This window comes from Hemitrygon akajei, chromosome 28, assembly GCF_048418815.1.
Source record: "Hemitrygon akajei chromosome 28, sHemAka1.3, whole genome shotgun sequence".
NCBI classification, from domain to species: domain Eukaryota; kingdom Metazoa; phylum Chordata; class Chondrichthyes; order Myliobatiformes; family Dasyatidae; genus Hemitrygon; species Hemitrygon akajei.
In genome coordinates this window covers 45,412,495-45,432,753 of record NC_133151.1, presented here as the reverse complement: position 1 = coordinate 45,432,753, position 20,259 = coordinate 45,412,495, and the positions used below count along the sequence as shown (strand labels likewise).

The following is a 20,259-nucleotide window of genomic DNA, read 5'->3' as shown; positions in this document are numbered from 1 at the left end:
TGGAAACATAATGCTGAGAAGTACAAGCAGATTCTTATCCATCACACAATACCACCAGGGAGGTGTCTGATTGTCCCAACTTTATTCTGCAGCAGGACAATCACCTCAAGCACATGGCCAGGTTCATAAAGAACTATCTTCGGTGAAGGAGTTCTGCAACAGATGGTTTTGCCTCCACAGATCCCCGATCTCAACATCATAGAGGCTATCTGGGTTTACCTGGAGAGACAGAAGCAAGCAAGACAGCTAAAATCGCAGAAGAACTGTGGCAAGTTCTCCCAGATGTTCTGAACAACCTACCAGCCTATTTTCTTATAAAACTGCACGACAGTATACCTGAGAGAATTGATGTAAAGGCGAAGGGGTGGTCACACCAAATATTGATTGATTTAGTTCTTTTACTGCTCTTCATAGTAATGTTTAGATATTTAGAATTTTTTAATTGTTTTTGAAAGCATCTTTGCTTTACAGATTCTTTTTACATGTGCTTAAGACGTTTGCATAGTACTATACCTGCATCAACTACTTCCCCGGTAGCCCAAGCCATACACGGACTACCTTCTGTGTAAAACGTCTCTTCAATGGTCGTAGCGATAAAAACCCTCAAGTTCCGATGAAATGCCTCCCCTCTCACCTTCAACCTGTGCCCTCTGGTTCTTGATTTCCTGATGCTGGGAAGAAGACTGAGTGCATCCGTGCCTCAAATAACCAAAATAAAATGCAAATTTGTAAAACAACTTTTCATATTCTCATGATATTCTGAAATGCTTCCTAATCATTCACAGCACCTGGAACAACAGGGTGGCTGGCAAGCCCGTGTTAGGGCTCAGCATGGACTAAACGGGCCGAATGGCCTGTTTGTGCGCTGCACTTTCCTTTGATTCCATTTAAGAAGCAATCAGGGTACTGTGGGGCAGGCACCAGCCAGGTATGAACAACATCTTCACCTGCTCTAGCACCTTCTCTTCTCCTCTCCCACGCCCTACTGATGAGCTTCCTCCGGATCCTCTCCCCCTTCCCCTCCCGTTTATTCTATGCTCCACTCCCCTCTCCTATCAGAGTCCTGCTCCTTTAGCCCTTCACTTCTCCCACCACCTCCTCCCAGCATGCACATTTTCCCCACTCACCCCTCACCTGCCAGCTTGTACCCCTCTCCTTCCTCCCCCACCTCTGATTCTGGCTTCTGCACCTCTTCCTTTCAGATTCAGATCCCAGATCAGATCAGATCCAGATTCAGTTTATTGTCATTTATAAACCACAAATACAATGCAGTTAAAAAATGAGACAACGTTCTCTGGAATTATATCACGAAAAAGCACAAAACAGACCACACAAGAAAAACCACATAACGTTTGGTAATCCAGCCCCCTTGGCCCAAAATGTCAACCATTTATCCCTCTCCATAGATGCTGCCTGACCTGCGGAGTTATCCAGCATTTTCTGTGTGTCTGTGTTGCTTTGGAACTTCTTGTGACAGCAGATACAGTTGATTTCATCCGTTCAGATGAAAGGACTCCACCCAAAGCATTGACTGCCCACTTCCCTCCACAGGTGTTGCCGACATCCTACAGCACTTGTACCCTCAGATTGTTGTGCAATTCCTAACGTGTAGCTCCGCTCTGTAAAATCCGACATTACTCCAGCTAAACTGGAAAGCACAAATTTGCTAATTTGCTAGTATATTATATGTTTACCATCACTTCCTGAAAAACATCAGTAGTGGCTCGAACAACAAGTGGATAGCGGTGTTCTCAGAGAATTCACCCCAGTTCTTCCGGAACAGGCTAAAAGGATACATGGGAAGATGGTGAAATGCACTGTGGTAAATGGTTGCAGATTGTCTAAATTTCCAAGCACTGCACGAATAGATTCCTGTAACAAAGAAACATCAAAATAAGTTCAAAGTAAATTTATTATCAAAGCACATACAAAGTGTTAACATTATTTCATGCACTGCATGTGATAAAGTACTGTACAAAAAGACTTAGGCACAGCGCTGCACTTGTCAATGTGGAGCAGAGAGTGAAATATAAACCTGGTGGGAGCAAAGGATGTGGGGAATTGTAAGGGCTTAGCACCGTGGGAGGGGTGTGGAACAGGGAGCAGAGAAGGAGTGGCACAGCTGCAGACATATTCAGCCCTGAGACACCAGGCAAGGTCATTTGATTCCAAACAATTGGTTTATTGATCATTACAGAATGTCTCTCTGGTGCTTCCCGCTCCCTCCCCTCTCCCTTCCCCTTTTCGCAACCATGATTCCCCTCTCCCTGCCCCCTTCCCACTCTCAGTCCACAACAGAGACCCAGATCAGAATCAGGTTTATCATCACTCACACAAGTCATGAAATTTGCTTTTTTTTGTGCCTAAGACTTTTGCAGAGTACTGTAAACACAAGGGCAATGAAAAACTTGCAGCAGCATCATAGGAACATAGCATCATACAATCGGCAATGACAAGGAAAATATTAACATCAGCCGTGAGGTAATGTTGCAGCTCTGTGAGCCTCTGGTTTGACCACACTTGGAGAATTGTGTTCAGTTCTGGTCGCCACACCATAGGAAGGATGTAGAAGCTTCAATGAGGGAGCAGGTTTACAAGCAGGCTTTCCACTCCACGTTGACAAATACAGTACTGTGCAAATGTCTCAGGCACCCCAGCTATATATATATCTGCCTAAAACTTCGCGCAGTACTGTATATTTAGAAGAGTATCTAGTAGATTTGTGAACTGTCTGCTACATGTCACCTTTGTTCAATGGAGCTATCTTACTGACAGGCTCAGACGGAGTGGATGTGGAGAGGATGTTTCCTATAGTGGGGGAGTCTAGGACCAGGGGACACAGATAGAGTGGATGTGGAGAGGATGTTTCCTATAGTGGGGGAGTCTAGGACCAGAGGACACAGATAGAGTGGATGTGGAGAGGATGTTTTCTATAGTGGGGAGTCTAGGACCAGAGGACACAGAGAGAGTGGATGTGGAGAGGATGTTTCCTATAGTGGGAGAGTCTGGGACCAGAGGACACAGATAGAGTGGACGTGGAGAGGATGTTTCCTATAGTGGGGGAGTCTAGGACCAGAGGACACAGATAGAGTGGATGTGGAGAGGATATTTCCTGTAGTGGGGGAGTCTAGGACCAGAGGACACAGATAGAGTGGATGTGGAGAGGATGTTTCCTATAGTGGGGAAGTCTAGGACCAGAGGACACAGATAGAGTGGATGTGGAGAGGATGTTTCCTATAGTGGGGAGTCTAGGACCAGAGGCACAGATAGAATGGATGTGGAGAGGATGTTTCCTATAGTGAGGGAGTCTAGGACCAGAGGACACAGATAGAGTGGATGTGGAGAGGATGTTTCCGATAGTGGGGTAGTCTAGGACCAGAGGACACAGATAGAGTGGATGTGGAGAGGATGTTTCCTATAGTGGGGGAGTCTAGGACCAGAGGACACGGATAGAGAGGATGTGGAGAGGATGTTAGAAACATAGAAAATAGGTGCAGGAGTAGGCCATTCAGCCCTTCAAGCCTGCACCGCCATTCAGTATGATCATAGCTGATCATCCAACTCAGAACCCTGTACCTGCTTTCTCTCCATACCCCCTGATCCCTTTAGCCACAAGGGCTATATCTAACTTCCTCTTAAATATAGCCAATGAACCGGCCTCAACTGTTTCCTGTGGCAGAGAATTCCACAGATTCACCACTCTCTGTGTGAAGAAGCTTTTCCTCATCTTGGTCCTAAAAGGCTTCCCCTTTATCCTTAAACTGTGACCCCTCGTTCTGGACTTCCCCAACATCAGAAACAATCTTCCTGCGTCTAGCCTGTCCAATCCCTTTAGAATTTTATACGTTTCAATAAGATCCCCCCTCAATCTTCTAAATTCCAGTGAGTATAAGCCTAGTCGATCCAGTCTTTCTTCATATGAAAGTCCTGCCATCCCAGGAATCAATCTGGTGAACCTTCTCTGCACTCCCTCTATGGCAAGAATGTCTTTCCTCAGATTAGGGGACCAAAACTGCACACAATATTCTCGGTGCGGTCTCACCAAGGCCTTGTACAACTGCAGTAGAACCTCCCTGCTCCTGTACACAAATCCTTTTGCTATGAATGCCAACATTCCATTTGCCTTTTTCACCACCTGCTGTATCTGCATGCCCACCTTCAATGAATGGTGTACAATGACACCCAGGTCTCGTTACATCTCCCCTTTTCCTAATTGGCCACCGTTCAGATAATAACCTGTTTTCCTGTTCTTGCAACCAAAGTGGATAACCTCACATTTATCCACATTAAATTGCATCTGCCATGAATTTGCCCACTCAGTTAACCTATCCAAGTCACCCTGCATCTTCTTAGCATCCTTCTCACAGCTAACACCGCCGCCCAGCTTCGTGTCATCCGCAAACTTGGAGATGCTGCATTTAATTCCCTCGTCTAAATCATTAATATATATTGTAAACAACTGGGGTCCCAGCACTGAGCCTTGCGGTACCCCACTAGTCACTGCCTGCCATTCTGAAAAGGTCCCGTTTACTCCCACTCTTTGCTTCCTGTCTGCCAACCAATTCCCTATCCACATCAATACCATACCCCCAATACCGTGTGCTTTAAGTTTGCACACTAATCTCCTGTGTAGGACCTTGTCAAAAGCCTTTTGAAAATCTAAATATACCACATCCACTGGCTCTCCCCTATCCACTCTACTAGTTACATCTTCAAAAAATTCTATAAGATTCGTCAGACATGATTTTCCTTTCACAAATCCATGCTGACTTTGTCCGATGATTTCACCTCTTTCCAAATGTGCTGTTATCACATCTTTGATAACCGACTCTAGCATTTTCCCCACCACCGATGTCAGACTAACCGGTCTATAATTCCCCAGTTTCTCTCTCCCTCTTTTTTTTAAAAAGTGGGGTTACATTAGCCACCCTCCAATCCTCAGGAACTAATCCAGAATCTAAGGAGTTTTGAAAAATTATCACTAATGCATCCACTATTTCTTGGGCTACTTCCTTAAGCACTCTGGGATGCAGACCATCTGGCCCTGGTGATTTATCTGCCTTTAATCCCTTCAATTTACCTAACACCACTTCCCTACTAACATGTATTTCCCTCAGTTCCTCCATCTCACTAGACCCTCGGTCCCGTACTATTTCCGGAAGATTATTTATGTCCTCCTTAGTGAAGACAGAACCAAAGTAGTTATTCAATTGGTCTGCCATGTCTTTGTTCCCTATGATCAATTCACCTGTTTCTGACTGTAAAGGACCTACATTTGTCTTGACCAATCTTTTTCTTTTCACGTATCTATAAAAGCTTTTACAGGCAGTTTTTATGTTCCCTGCCAGCTTTCTCTCATAATCTTTTTTCCCTTTCCTAATTAAGCCCTTTGTCCTCCTCTGCTGGACTCTGAATTTCTCCCAGTCCTCAGGTGTGCCACTTTTTTTTGCTAATTTATATGTTTCTTCTTTGGACTTGATGCTATCCCTAATTTCCCTTGTCAGCCACGGGTGCACTACCTTCCCTGGTTTATTCTTTTGCCAAACTGGGATGAACAATTGTTGTAGTTATCCATGCGATCTTTAAATGCTTGCCATTGCATATCCACCGTCAACCCTTTAAGTATCATTTGCCAGTCTATCTTAGCTAATTCACGTCTCATACCTTCAAAGTTACCCTTCTTTAAGTTCAGAACCTTTGTTTCTGAGTTAACTATGTCACTCTCCATCTTAATGAAGAATTCCACCATACTATGGTCACTCTTACCCAAGGGGCCTCGCACGACAAGATTGCTAATTAACCCTTCTAGAATGGCCTGCTCTCTAGTTGGTTCCTCGACATGTTGGTTCAGAAAACCATCCCGCATACATTCCAAGAAATCCTCTTCCTCAGCACCCTTACCAATTTGGTTCACCCAATCTATATGTAGATTGAAGTCACCCATTATAACTGCTGTTCCTTTATTGCACACATTTCTAATTTCCTGTTTAATGCCATCCCCAACCTCACTACTACTGTTATGTGGCCTGTACACAACTCCCACCAGCGTTTTCTGCCCCTTAGTGTTATGCAGCTCTACCCATATCGATTCCACATCCTCCAGGCTAATGTCCTTCCTTTCTATTGCGTTAATCTCTTCTCTAACCAGCAATGCTACCCCACCTCCTTTTCTTTCCTGTCTATCCCTCCTGAATATTGAATATCCCTGGATGTTGAGCTCCCATCCTTGGTCACCCTGGAGCCATGTCTCTGTGATCCCAACTATATCATATTCATTAATAACTATCTGCACATTCAATTCATCCACCTTGTTACGAATGCTCCTCGCATTGACACACAAAGCCTTCAGGCTTGTTTTTACAACACTCTTAGCCCTTATACAACTATGTTGAAAAGTGGCTCTTTTTGCTTTTTGCCCTGGATTTGCCTGCCTGCCACTTTTACTTTTCACCTTACTACTTTTTGCTTCTACCCTCATGTTACACCCCTCTGTCTCTCTGCACTTGTTCCCATCCCCCTGCCACATTAGTTTAAAGCCTCCTGAACAGCAGTAGCAAATGCTCCCCTTAGAACATTGGTTCCAGACCAGCCCAGGTGCAGACTGTCCTGTTTATACTGGTCCCACCTCCCCCAGAACTGGGTCCAATGCCCTAGAAATTTGAATCCCTCCCCCTTGCACCATTTTTCAAGCCACATATTCATCTGAAATATCCTCCTATTTCTACTCTGACTAGCACGTGGCACTGGTAGTAATCCAGAGATTATTACCTTGTGGTCCTACTTTTTAGTTTATCTCCTAACTCCCTAAATTCACCTTGTAGGACCTCATCCCGTTTTTTACCTATATCCTTGGAACCTATGTGCACCACGACCACTGGCTGTTCACCCTCCCATTCCAGAATGTCCTGCAGCCGCTTAGAGACATCCTTGACCCTTGCACCAGGGAGGCAACATACCATCCTGGAGTCTCGTTTGCGGCCGCAGAAATGCCTATTCCCCTTACAATCGAATCCCCTATCACTATAGCTTTCCCACTCCTTTTCCTTCCCTCCTGTGCCGCAGAGCCACCCATGGTGCAATGAACTTGGCTCCTGCTGCCTTCCCCTGATGAGATATCTCCCCCAAAAGTATCCAAAACAGTATATCTGTTTAGGAGGGAGATGACCCCAGGGGACTCCTGCACTACCTGCCTATAGTTTCCTATAGTGGGGGAGTCTAGGACCAGAGGACACAGATAGAGTGGATGTGGAGAGGATGTTTCCTATATTGGGGGAGTCTAGGACCAGAGGACACAGATAGAGTGGATGTGGAGAGGATGTTTCCTATAGTGGGGAGTCTAGGACCAGAGAACACAGATAGAGTGGATATGGAGAGATGTTTCCTATAGTGGGGGTGTTCAGGACCAGAGGGCAAAGCCTCAGAATAGACGAATGTCCCTTTAGAACAGAGATGAGGAGCAATTTCTTTAGCCAAACGGTTGTGAATCTGTGGAATTCATTGCCACAGACGGCTGTGGAGAGCAAATCATTGGGTATATTTTAAGTGAAGATTAATAGGTTCTTGAATAGTCAGGGCATCAGAAGTTGCCAGAAGGCAGGAGAATGGGTTTGCGAGGGATAATAAATCAGCATGATGGAATGGTGGAGCAGGCCTGCTGAGCTACATGCCCTGTGGTACCGTCTTATGGTACTTTTGAAGAGGAGCCACTAAGATAATGAAAAAAAAACAGATCCAATTTGCACAAGGTCCTAAAAAAATGAGAAGAGAGAAACATTCGGTACTCCGGTTTCCTTTAGAGTTTAAAATTTATTTAATTATTACATCCATCCCACAATGAGAGGGAGAAAAATTCTTTGCCTTCTGACTCCATTGCAATATACGACATGTGAAATTAAAAGTCTAATTGTTTGTAGAAAGAAGCTGTCCCGTAGTCTGTTGGTCCTGGATTTAAAACTGTGGTAGCGTTTGCCCGATGGAAGCAGGTGAAACAGTTTACGGTTGGGTTGACTGGTGTCCCCGATGATCTTCCAGGCCTCCTTTCTGCAGTAAATGTCCTCAATGGAGGGAAGTTCACATCCACAGATGCGCTGGGCTGTCCATACCACTCTCTGCAGTGCTCAGCGATCAAGGTTGGTGCAGTTCCTGTACCAGGCAGTGATACAGCCAGTCAGGATGCTCTCAATGGTGCAGAAGGTCTTGAGGATTTGGGGGTCCATGCCGAACTTCTTCAGTCGCCTGAGGTGGAAGAGATGCCGCTGTGCTTTATTGCCACAAAGCCGGTGTGTACAGTCCAGGTGAGATCATCGGTGATGTGTATACTGAGGAACTTTAAACTACTCACCCTCTCAACTGCAGACCCATTGATGTTGATCGGGTTGAGCCTGTCTCTGTTCCTCCTGTAATCCACAATCAGCTCTCTTGTTTTGTGGACATTGAGGGAGAGGTTTTTATCCTGGTCCAGAGACGCCCAGGATAACGTTGGTAGGTTAGCTGATCATTTTAAATTGTCCTGTAATTAGGCTAGGGTTAAAATGGGGGCAGCTGTGTGACGCAGCTCAAAGGGCCGGAAGGGCTGTATCTCAGTAGATAAAATATACTATAAATTACAATAAGAAAAGTAAACTTAAAAATCTCGTGCCTGCTTTGTGTTCGCCTTCCTTCTGTGTGAAACAAACATATGGCCATCTGCGAACTGCGAAGAGCCAAAGAAGCGCGAGCCAATAGAATTGAAAGGTCAACGGAAAGATTGGCCAATCAGGACCGATGCAAGCGAGTTTTGTAAACTCGAGCACTCCCAGAGAGAAACACCAACACATCCACACTGAGGATGTCACCTCGACTGGTGATGAAACGTTTGCCAGCTAATTGCCAAGCTCGGCGAACACCTTGACATCAAATGCCTTGACTGAGCTACAAATACTCACCACCATCCAAATGTATTAAAAATGTGTTCTTTCTGACATCCTTTACCTTTATCTGTGAGAGCAGACTGAGGCTCCTGTTAGGATCTCCTCAATTTAAGAATTCCCCCTTGGCTGCAATGGGATCCTGACCCACACCACGAAGTCTGGAATGACCAACTAAACCACAGCTCTCTTCCTCTCTTTTCCACTGTAGCTACACCCCAAAACTCTTTCGTTATCCCCAGTTCCAATCTGGAAACTAATTTTTAAAGAGACTCTCAGGCTCTCTCCCAGAGTCACACGCTCGGCAGCCACCTCCCCTGTGACGCCCTCCGTTGGTTGGGGTTGACCGTTGGATGTTGCATCCTAGCTGTCTACGAGATATGTAGTCCGGGGCAGTACAATATGGAGAAGACACTGTTGCCCATGCAGCAAGCTCACCATCTGATGAATCCAAAGGATCGGCAGAGACCGATACAGATTGGCGTCACTGGCATAGCAGGAGTTACCAATCAGTGTTGAACTCAACATAGGACTGCCTTAGGGACTCCAGCTCCGGATTTTTCTCTCAGGGTTTACTCATGAAGCCTTCCCCACGAGTGGGTATAGCCGCAAGGCAGCGGAGGTTTGAGATCAGAGATTTCTTTCTTCTCGATGAACTGCCAACCACAGCTGATGAGCCCCATCTGCCCGAAACCCATACCACACCAGCAATTCTGTAGTTGCCTCTGCCAACTCAAAACGTTAGAGCATTACTTCCTGTAGCTGCATCAGCTGTGGGAGGCAGGCTTATCTCTAAGCCAGAAGCCTGAGTCATGTACTTGGGCAATAACGTCTAGACTCACACTTCCAGTTAGGACTGAGATACCGATCTCTAGATGAGCTACGCCCCTCATCAGCTCTTATGGTTCGACATACAAGAAGTTTCATGTTAGAAGACTGAAGAAACCTACAGCCATCAGGCTCTTGAACCAAAGGGGATAACTTCACTCACCTCAACACTGAACTGATTCCACAACCTACGGACTCACTTTCAAGACCTACACAACTCATGCTCTCAGTATTAGTTAGTTACCTGTCTTAATATTTGCACAATCTCTCTTCTTTTGCACATCGGGTGTTTGCTTATGTGTAGCTTTTCATAAATTCTAATGTGCTGCGTTATTTTCCTGTGACTGCCCACAAGAACTGAATCTCAAGGTAGTAAATGGTGATATACACACTCAATGATAATGAATTTATTTTTTATTTCGAGATACAGCCCAGTGAGCTGTGCTGCCCACTGCCCACAACCCACCGATTTCACCCGAGCCTAATCACAGGACAATTTGCAATGGCCAATTATTAATCCACTAACTAGTACGTCTTTGGACTGTGGGAGGAAGCCTCACACACTCACGGGAAGGTCGTATGAGCTTCTCACAGGCAGCATCGGAATTGATCTCTGAGCTCCAACTGTAACAGCATCGTGCTAACCGCTAGGCGACCATGACACCCGTACCCCGTTTACTTTGAAACTTTCACAGCTTCAGTGTTTGTTACCGATTATGGGATAGAAAACCTGGCTGAGTGGTGCCACAAGATCAGCCTCTCACTCAGTGTCAACAGTACCAAGGGACTAATCAGTGACTAGAAGGGGGGTGGGGGGGGGGGGGAGGTCCAGATGACTACGTGGTAAGTTTCACTGATGGATCAGCTGTGAAGCGAGTTAGTAACTTCATATTCCTGGGCTACTGACCGCATTAAATGACCCAAGGACATACAAAGCAGTTCAACGATCACAGGAACACATACTATCGAATACAAAAAGTCTTAGATAGAGTGGATGTGGAGAGGATGTTTCCTATAGTGGGGGAGTCTAGGACCAGAGGACACAGATAGAGTGGATGTGGAGAGGATGTTTCCTATAGTGGGGGAGTCTAGGACCAGAGGACACAGATAGAGTGGATGTGGAGAGGATGTTTCCTATAGTGGGGGAGTCTAGGTCCAGAGGACACAGATAGAGTGGATGTGGAGAGGATGTTTCCTGTAGTGGGGGAGTCTAGGACCAGAGGGTGCAGATAGAGTGGATGTGAAGAGGGTGTCCCTATAGTGGAGAGTTGAGGACCTGAAGGCACAGTTTCAGAATAGAGGGATATCCATTTAGAACAGAGATGAGGTGGAATTTTATTTAGCCACAGAGGGAGAATCTGTGGAATTCCTGGTCACAGATGGCAGTGGATGCCAAGTCACTGGGTACATTTAAAGCAGACATTTGGTAAACACAACTTTTGATTTGATTTTGATTTGGTAAACACGAGGAAATCTGCAGATGCTGGAAATTCAAGCAACACACACAAAATGCTGGTGGAACACAGCAGGCCAGGCAGCATCTATAGGGAGAAAAGGGGCCCTTTTCTTTCTCCCGAGGCCTCCCGCCCCATGATCCTTTCCCTTCTCCAGCTCTGTATCCTTTTTGCCGATCACCTTTCTGGCTCTCAGCTTCACCCCACCCCCTCCGGTCTTCTCCTATCATTTCGCATTTTCCCCTCCCCCTCCTACTTTCAAATCTCTTACTATCTTTCCTTTCAGTTAGTCCTGACAAAGGGTCTCGGCCCGAAACGTCAACAGAGCTTCTCCCTATAGATGCTGCCTGGCCTGCTGTGTTCCACCAGCATTTTGTGTGTGTTGCTTAGGTTTTTGATTTGTCAGGGTGTCCGAGGTTATGGGAAGAAAAGGTTTGAGAGGGATAATAAATCAGCCCAGGATGGGATGTTGAAGCAGACTTGATGGGCTGAATGGCCTAATTCAGTTACAGTGTGCTATGGAAGGAGGATAGACTTCTACTTCTACGCCCGTTTTGAGGCGGAAAATGACGTGGCGGTGAGGAAGTCCACCCCTCCTGCAAATGACCAGGTGCTGTGTCTCACCATGGCTGATGTGAGAAGAGCCCTGTGCAGGGTCAACCCACGGAAGGCTGCTGGACCAGACAACATCCCTGGTAGAGTGCTCAGAGGATGTGCAGACCAGCTAGCAGATGTTCTCACTGACATCTTCAACATCTCCCTGAGCAGCGCCACCATTCCAACGTGCTTCAAGGTTGCCACCACTGTCCCCGTGCCAAAGAAGTCTTCAGTGTCCTGCCTCAACGACCACCATCCCATTGCGCTTACATCCATCGTGATGAAGTGTTTCGAGAGGCTTGTCATGAAGCATATCAAGACCCTGCTGCCCCCCTCACTGGACCCCTGCAGTTTGCGTACCGTCCCAACCGCTCAACAGATGATGCCATTGCCACCACCCTCCACCTGGCCCTAACCCACCTGGACAAAAAAGACACATACGCTCGGATGCTGTTCATAGACTTCAGTTCAGCATTCAACACAATCATCCCTCAGAAACTGATTGGAAAGCTGAGCCTACTGGGCCTGAACACCTCCCTCTGCAACTAGATCCTAGACTTCCTGACTGGGAGACCTCAGTGTGTCAGTCTAGATCAGGAGCAGCATCTCCAACACCATCACACTGAGCACGGGAGCTCCCCAGGGTTGCATACTCAGTCCACTGCTGTTCACTCTGCTGACCCACGACTGTGCTCCATCTCACCTGGTCCCTCGACACAAGCTCCAAAGCAAAGAAAGCCCAGCAGCGTCACTACTTTCTGCGAAGGCTGAGGAAAGTCCATCTCCCACCCCCCCATCCTCATCACATTCTACAGGGGTTGTATTGAGAGCATCCTGAGCAGCTGCATCACTGCCTGGTTCGGAAATTGCACCGTCTCGGATCGCAAGACCCTGCAGCGGATAGTGAGGTCAGCTGAGAAGATTATCGGGATCTCTCTTCCCGCCATTACGGACATTTACACTACACACTGCATCCGCAAAGCAAACAGCATTATGAAGGACCCCGCGCACCCCTCATACAAACTCTTCTCCCTCCTGCCGTCTGGGAAAAGGCACCGAAGCATTCGGGCTGTCACGACCAGACTATGCAACAGTTTCTTCTCCCAAGCTATCAGACTCCTCAATACCCAGAGCCTGGACTGACAGCTTACTGCCCTATTGTCCTGTTTATTATTTATTGTAATGCCTGCACTGTTTTGTGCACTTTATGCAGTCCTGGGTAGGTCTGTAGTCTAGTGTAGTTTTTTTTCTGTGTTGTTTTTTTACGTAGTTCAGTCTAGTTTTTGTACTGTGTCATGTAACACCATGGTCCTGAAAAACGTTGTCTCATTTTTACTATGCACTGTATCAGCAGTTATGGTCGAAATGACAATAAAAGTGACTTGACTTGACTAGACTTCCCATTTTTAAGATTGGATTTCTCAGCCACTATCTTTCTTTTTCTTTTTACAATATTTTTATTCAGAAAAAACAAGATTTACAGAGTGCAACACATAGATACATCTCAATATAAAGTGTGTACATTCATATATTGTAATAAAATTGATCAAAATGTTATAGCACATCACATAAAGGTATACCACTCTGTAATCAAAAATTTAAAGATAGGTCATACATCATAAAATAAATTTTTTATATAAAAAAAGACAACCCCCTACTAACTACCAAAGAAAAAAGCTGATGGATGATAATGGATAATTAGAAAAAAAAACATATTCACTTAAGAAGAGAAGATAGAAATATACATAAAAGTCTGTGCACTGTTAAACTTTATAAATTGGAAAAGTAATTTAGGAAAGGTCCCCAGATATCATAAAAAGATTGTTTTGAATTTAAGACTGAGCAGCGGATCTTCTCTAAATTTAAATAAGACATAATATCACGTAGCCATTAGCCACTATCAACTATGTTAATACTTCCACCTTCCCATGTGGTGGGGGTCTGGCATTCACCCTGTTAATTATCAATGCAATACCATCTATCAAACTTAAATATTTGTTTGCCAAAAGAATTTGAACATACCTCTAACTCTTGTCCAACTTGCTCTCTGTTTATTCCCAAGTCTTCTCTGTAAAAGTGGAAAGGTTTTGAATATGTGACACCAGGTAACCCCACATCTAATGCAGAAGTCAAAAAATGTATTTATACAATCAATGTACATTCCTATGCACAAGTCTTAGGCACATATACACAACCAGGGTGTCTAAGACTTTTGCACAGTACTGTATTTGTCAACGTGAAGCAGTGAGCGAGTTTGTAAATCTGTCGGGAGCAAAGGATGTTGGGAATGGTGAGGGTGGAGCGCCGCGGGAGGGGTGTGGGACAGGGGGCAGAGAAGGAGTGTCAGGGGTGGGTACAGACACACCCAGCCCTGAGACACCAGGCAAGGTCATTTGATTCCAAACAATTGGTTTACTGATCATTACAGAATGTCTCTCTGGTGCTTCCCGCTCCCTCCCCTCTCCCTTCCCCTTTTCCCAACCATGATCCCCCTCTCCCTGCCCCCTTCCCACTCTCAGTCCACAATAGAGACCCAGATCAGAATCAGGTTTATCATCACTCACACAGGTCATGAAATTTGCTTCTTTTTTGCAACAGCAGTACAGTGCGATACATAAAATTACTATAGTACTGTGCAAAAGTCTTCGGCACCCTGGCTCTCTATATATATATGTGCCTCAGACATTTGCACAGTACTGTATGCCATGAAATTAAATAAGAAACATCGTTAAATAGCATAAAAATCAAAGCGACCATGGTACAAGATCGGGATGACTCATTCATTCAAAAGTTGCGAATTATACCGGTTTACATTTGCATAAACAGTGCAAGAGAACATGAGGATAGTGGTCAAACGATCTAACCTCTGCCTTAGATGAGAAACATTTAATGCAATGAATTTAACTCCCACGCTCCAATGCAAACCGCTTTGTCTTAACGGCTTTAATTTACATTTGGGACACACCCGTTGAAAAATTAAACTTGAGTCCAGTCTCACTCCCAGGTCATTATGGCCCTTATCCAGATAACAGTATAGTACAAACGTCAGCCATGCAGTCTTAGACACATACACACACGTATTTAAATTTCTTGCCCCTTGTGGGTGGGGTGTGTGTGTATTTTTCCCTGATCTCGGATCCTCTGTCAGAGGCCTGGGAGCTTGAGGGTTCAGTGCAGTATCCTTGCTCTTCTGAATGAAGATCTCACATGTTGTTCTAGGATTCATTGGAGCCACTCTCCCAGTCCAGGTGTCACAGCTCCAAGTGCTCCTATCACCACTGGCTTTAACCTTCCACATCCTCTCCATCTGCCCTTTGAAGCCCAGCTTCTTATATTCTTTCTTCCTGACGTTACTGTCATTCTGGACTGCCACATCAATTACCATTGCTTTCTCCCGCTCCTTGTCCAGTATCACTCTGGCCGCTTATCGGTCTGTATCTGGCAGGATACAGGATCTTAGTTCTGTCATTCTCCTCTACCTTCTCGGGAGGTTCCCATTTGGACGAGGGAGTGTCCAATCCATACTCAGTGCAGAAGTCCCTGTACACAGTTGCTGCAGCTCGGTTGTGCTGTCCCTGCCTGCATCTTGCACCCTGCTGCCAATGCATGTATCAGGTTATAGGTCTCCGTTACGCTGGAGATTGCAGTTGTGAGTAGTGTTTCATTGGCTGCTTCTATAATGCCGTCTGATGGAATTTTATCACCAAGTCTGGGGAGGGTCGGTCAGTCGGATGGATGAGATAGATAGATATATAGCTAGGGTGCCCAATACTTTAGCACAGTACTGTATTTGTCAATGTGGAGTAGAGAACGAGTTTGTAAATCTGGCAGGAGCAAAGGATGTTGGGAATGGCTGGGGGGAGCGCCGTGGGAAGGGGACAGGGGTGGGGGTGGGGGGATTAAAACTCCCTTTTTCAGAGCTGGGAGAGAGTGCAAACAAATTAGGTTTAAGTTGGACAGAGGGTGGGGAAAGGACGTATGGTACAAAGGAATATCTCCAATGGGGTGTGGACTGGATTGCTGTGGAGAGTAACAGAAAAAATGCTGGAGGGACCTAGCTGGTCAGGCAACATCCAAGGAGAGGAATAAACAGTCAAGGTCCTCGGTGCAAAGCATTGACTGTTTATTCCTCTCCATTTGAAATGCCTCGGTCTGAAACGTCGACTGTTAATTCCTCTCCATCTGAACGGTCCCAGTCTGAAACGTCGACTGTTAATTCCTCTCCATCTGAACGGTCCCAGTCTGAAACGTCGACTGTTAATTCCTCTCCATCTGAACGGTCCCAGTCTGAAACGTCGACTGTTAATTCCTCTCCATCTGAACGGTCCCAGTCTGAAACGTCGACTGTTAATTCCTCTCCATCTGAACGGTCCCAGTCTGAAACGTCGACTGTTAATTCCTCTCCATCTGAACGGTCCCAGTCTGAAACGTCGACTGTTAATTCCTCTCCATCTGAACGGTCCCAGTCTGAAACGTCGACTGTTAATTCCTCTCCATCTGAACGGTCCCAGTCTGAAACGTCGACAGTTAATTCCTCTCCATCTGAACGGTCCCAGTCTGAAACGTCGACTGTTAATTCCTCTCCATCTGAACGGTCCCAGTCTGAAACGTCGACTGTTAATTCCTCTCCATCTGAACGGTCCCAGTCTGAAACGTCGACTGTTAATTCCTGTACATCTGAACGGTCCCAGTCTGAAACGTCGACTGTTAATTCCTCTCCATCTGAACGGTCCCAGTCTGAAACGTCGACTGTTAATTCCTCTCCATCTGAACGGTCCCAGTCTGAAACGTCGACTGTTAATTCCTCTCCATCTGAACGGTCCCAGTCTGAAACGTCGACTGTTAATTCCTCTCCATCTGAACGGTCCCAGTCTGAAACGTCGACAGTTAATTCCTCTCCATCTGAACGGTCCCAGTCTGAAACGTCGACTGTTAATTCCTCTCCATCTGAACAGTCCCAGTCTGAAACGTCGACAGTTAATTCCTCTCCATCTGAACGGTCCCAGTCTGAAACGTCGACTGTTAATTCCTCTCCATCTGAACGGTCCCAGTCTGAAACGTCGACTGTTAATTCCTCTCCATCTGAACGGTCCCAGTCTGAAACGTCGACAGTTAATTCCTCTCCATCTGAACGGTCCCAGTCTGAAACGTCGACTGTTAATTCCTCTCCATCTGAACGGTCCCAGTCTGAAACGTCGACTGTTAATTCCTCTCCATCTGAACGGTCCCAGTCTGAAACGTCGACTGTTAATTCCTCTCCATCTGAACGGTCCCAGTCTGAAACGTCGACTGTTAATTCCTCTCCATCTGAACGGTCCCAGTCTGAAACGTCGACTGTTAATTCCTCTCCATCTGAACGGTCCCAGTCTGAAACGTCGACTGTTAATTCCTGTACATCTGAAGGGTCTCTATTGGGCAGAAAGTACAGAAGCCTGAAATCCCTCAGCACATGTACAGCTACTTCCCTTCAACCATAAGGTTCTTGAACCAACCAACACAGCCCTAAAAACTACATTTTAGCAAGTCTTTGCACTAAAATGGACTCTTTGCTTTAATTGTGTTCTCCCTTGTAAAAATTGTGTGTATTCTCTGCTTCTTTTCTGAATACTGCTTACCTGATGCCTTGTACCTGTGATGTGGCTGCAGGTAAGATTTGCATTGCACCTATGTACAGATGTGTGTAGGACAATAAACTCGATGAGTATAAATGGCATGAAAGCTGGCTTTTTACAGCAGAACTACAGCACATAACAAACATGACAACATATCTTCCATAAACCTCAACTAACATAAATTATGCTTTACTTACCTAGCGATACATCGGCCCTTTGGGCCACCCTGCCCCAGCAACCCCACAACACCGATTAACACTAACCAAATCACAGGACGGTTTACAGTAACTAGTTAACCTACCCGGTACGCCTTTGGACTGTGTGAGAAAACCCACACATCCCACGGGGATGGCGTACAGGGACTCCTTACGGAACGGCGCCGGAAGTGAACTCCAGACTCCGGAACGCCCCAAGCTGTAGTGGCGTTGTGCTAACCACTACACCACCATGGCGCTCATGGTAAGTCACACGTAACTTTCACAACAGAATATGCAAAAATAAAGCACCACACACAAAATGCTGGTGGAACACAGCAGGCCAGGCAGCATCTATAGGGAGAAGCGCTGTCGACGTTTCGGGCCGAGACACTAATGCAAAAATAAACATGATTATATTAGGGCGAGTAGTCTGACCAGAACCTGTTGTTGAACCTTGAGATGTGGGTCTTCAGGCTCCAGTACTTCCTCCTGTCTGATGGCTTTATTGAGAAGTCAGCATGTTCCAGGTGGTGAGGGCCTTTCATGACAAACGTAGTCTTCCTCAGATATTACCTCCTCCAGAGGCTGGGACTGGTTGAGTGCCACCTGTTTCTGTGTCCCTGCGCACTGGAATTCCCAGCCTGTGATGCAGCCAGTCAGAATGTACATCTGTGGAGGGTTATCAGTCTCCAATCTCCTTGGGCTTCTGAGTTGAGATACTGGTGTGCCTTCGTCATGTGCTGGGCCCAGGGCAGATTGCCACACGTGTTGGCACCCAGGACCTTGAGCTGCTCACTCTTTGCACTGAAAGTCCTACAACGAGGACTGCTTTTGTTTGTCTGACTTCCACTTCTCAGTCGGTTCCTTGGCTTTGCTGACGTTCAGTGCAAGCTTGTTGCTACGACACCTCTCTCCCTTCTGAGCTATCTGACTCCTCACCACCATCCATGGTTCTACCAACCACACTGGTATCATCGGCGGATTTGTTGATGGCATTGGAGCCGCGCAGTCGTAAGAATAGAGCAGGAGAGGTTTCCACTCTGTACTGATTGTGTTCTCCCAGCGAGGGAGTGGAGGACCCAATTGCAGGGGGAGATATGGAGGCCCAGGTTTCGGAGCTTGATAGTAAGGTTTGAGGGGATGATGGTGTTGAATGCTGTGCTGTAGTCAATGCTTGTGTTGTCCAGGTGACAGCCACTACTGTAGACCTACGTTAATAGGTGAATTGAAGTTGGTCCGTCCTTGCTGGAACGGTAGATATGAGCCACAATCAATCACTCAGAGCACTTCATCACAAGGACCTAAGCACTACCAGATGGTAGTTCTTGCAAACTCATTCGCGAGGCCAGTGATGTTGTGGGGGTGGAACTGGACTCTTTGACGGTGGTGTCTGAAAAGAGGATGCTGTCCAAGTTGCATGCCATCTTGGACAATGTCTCCCATCCACTCCATAATGTACTGGTTAGGCACAGGAGTACATTCAGCCAGAGACTCATTCTACCGAGATGTAACACTGAGGACATTCCTGCCTGTGGCCATCAAACTTTACAACTCCTCCCTCGGAGAGTCAGACACCCTGAGCCAATAGGCTGGTCCTGGACTTATTTCCACTTGGCACAATTTATTATTACTTAATTATTTATGGTTTTATATTGCTATATTCTTGGTTGGTGCGACTGTAACGAAACCCAGTTTCCCTCGGGATCAATAAAGTATGTCTGTCTGTCTGTGTCTTGATGCAAGTCACTAGTAGAAAAGATACCATCCTGAAGCAGGCCTTAGGAGAGAGAGAGGTTAAAGATGTCCCTGAACACTCCAGAGTGTTGGCCCGCGCAGGTTTTTAAACACTTGAGACCAAGGACACCATCACACCTTGACAACCTCCTGAAGAATGTCCAAGACAGAGATGACGGGGTTATCGGTACTGAGGGGGCTCATGCAAATGCATTGTTAGTCACCTGATCAAGGGGACTAGGTTCATCAGAGAGGGATGCTTCACCGCCATTTGTGATATTCACTCCCACCTTGCAGGATGCGATGGTGTGCAAACCAGAAGGTGGATGAGATTCTTAAAGACAGGCATGGCTACAACAGAGCAGTGGAGTCGCAGGCGGACGGGTTAGAGTGGTGACAGGCGGACGGATTAGAGTGGTGACAGGCGGACGGATTAGAGCGGAGACAGGCGAACGGGTTAGAGCAGAGACAGGTGGACGGGTTAGAGCGGTGGCAGGCAGACGGGTTAGAACGGTGACAGGCAGACGGGTTAGAGCGGTGACAGGCGGACGGGTTAGAGCGGAGACAGGCGGACGGGTTAGAGCGGAGACAGGCGGACGGGATAGAGCGGTGACAGGCGGACGGGATAGAGCGGTGATAGGCGGACGGGTTAGAGCGGAGTCGCAGGTGGACGGGTTAGAGCGGTGACAGGCGGACGGGTTAGAGCGATGACAGGCGGACGGGTTAGAGCGGAGACAGGCGGATGGGTTAGTGGAGTCGCAGGCGGACGTGTTAGAGCGGTGGCAGGCGGACGGTTTAGAGTGGAGTCGCAGGCGGATGGGTTAGAGCGGAGTCGCAGGCGGACGGGTTAGATCGGTGACAGGCGGACGGGTTAGAGCGGTGGCAGGCGGACGGGTTAGAGTGGAGTCGCAGGCGGACGGGTTAGAGCGGT

The 20,259-nt window shown here is 46.6% G+C and overlaps 1 protein-coding gene across 1 annotated transcript in view; it reads right to left on the bottom strand.

The window, feature by feature from the left end:
• Positions 1 to 20,259, bottom strand: part of LOC140717584 (uncharacterized) — an 86,581-nt gene that overhangs the window by 48,430 nt on the left and 17,892 nt on the right. The window contains exons 3-4 of the mRNA XM_073031158.1: positions 13,808 to 13,853; positions 1,797 to 1,872 (exon numbers count right to left, since the gene is read on the bottom strand). Of these exons, the coding sequence (XP_072887259.1) occupies positions 1,797 to 1,872; positions 13,808 to 13,853 (122 nt within the window). The remainder of the gene's footprint in view (positions 1 to 1,796; positions 1,873 to 13,807; positions 13,854 to 20,259) is intronic.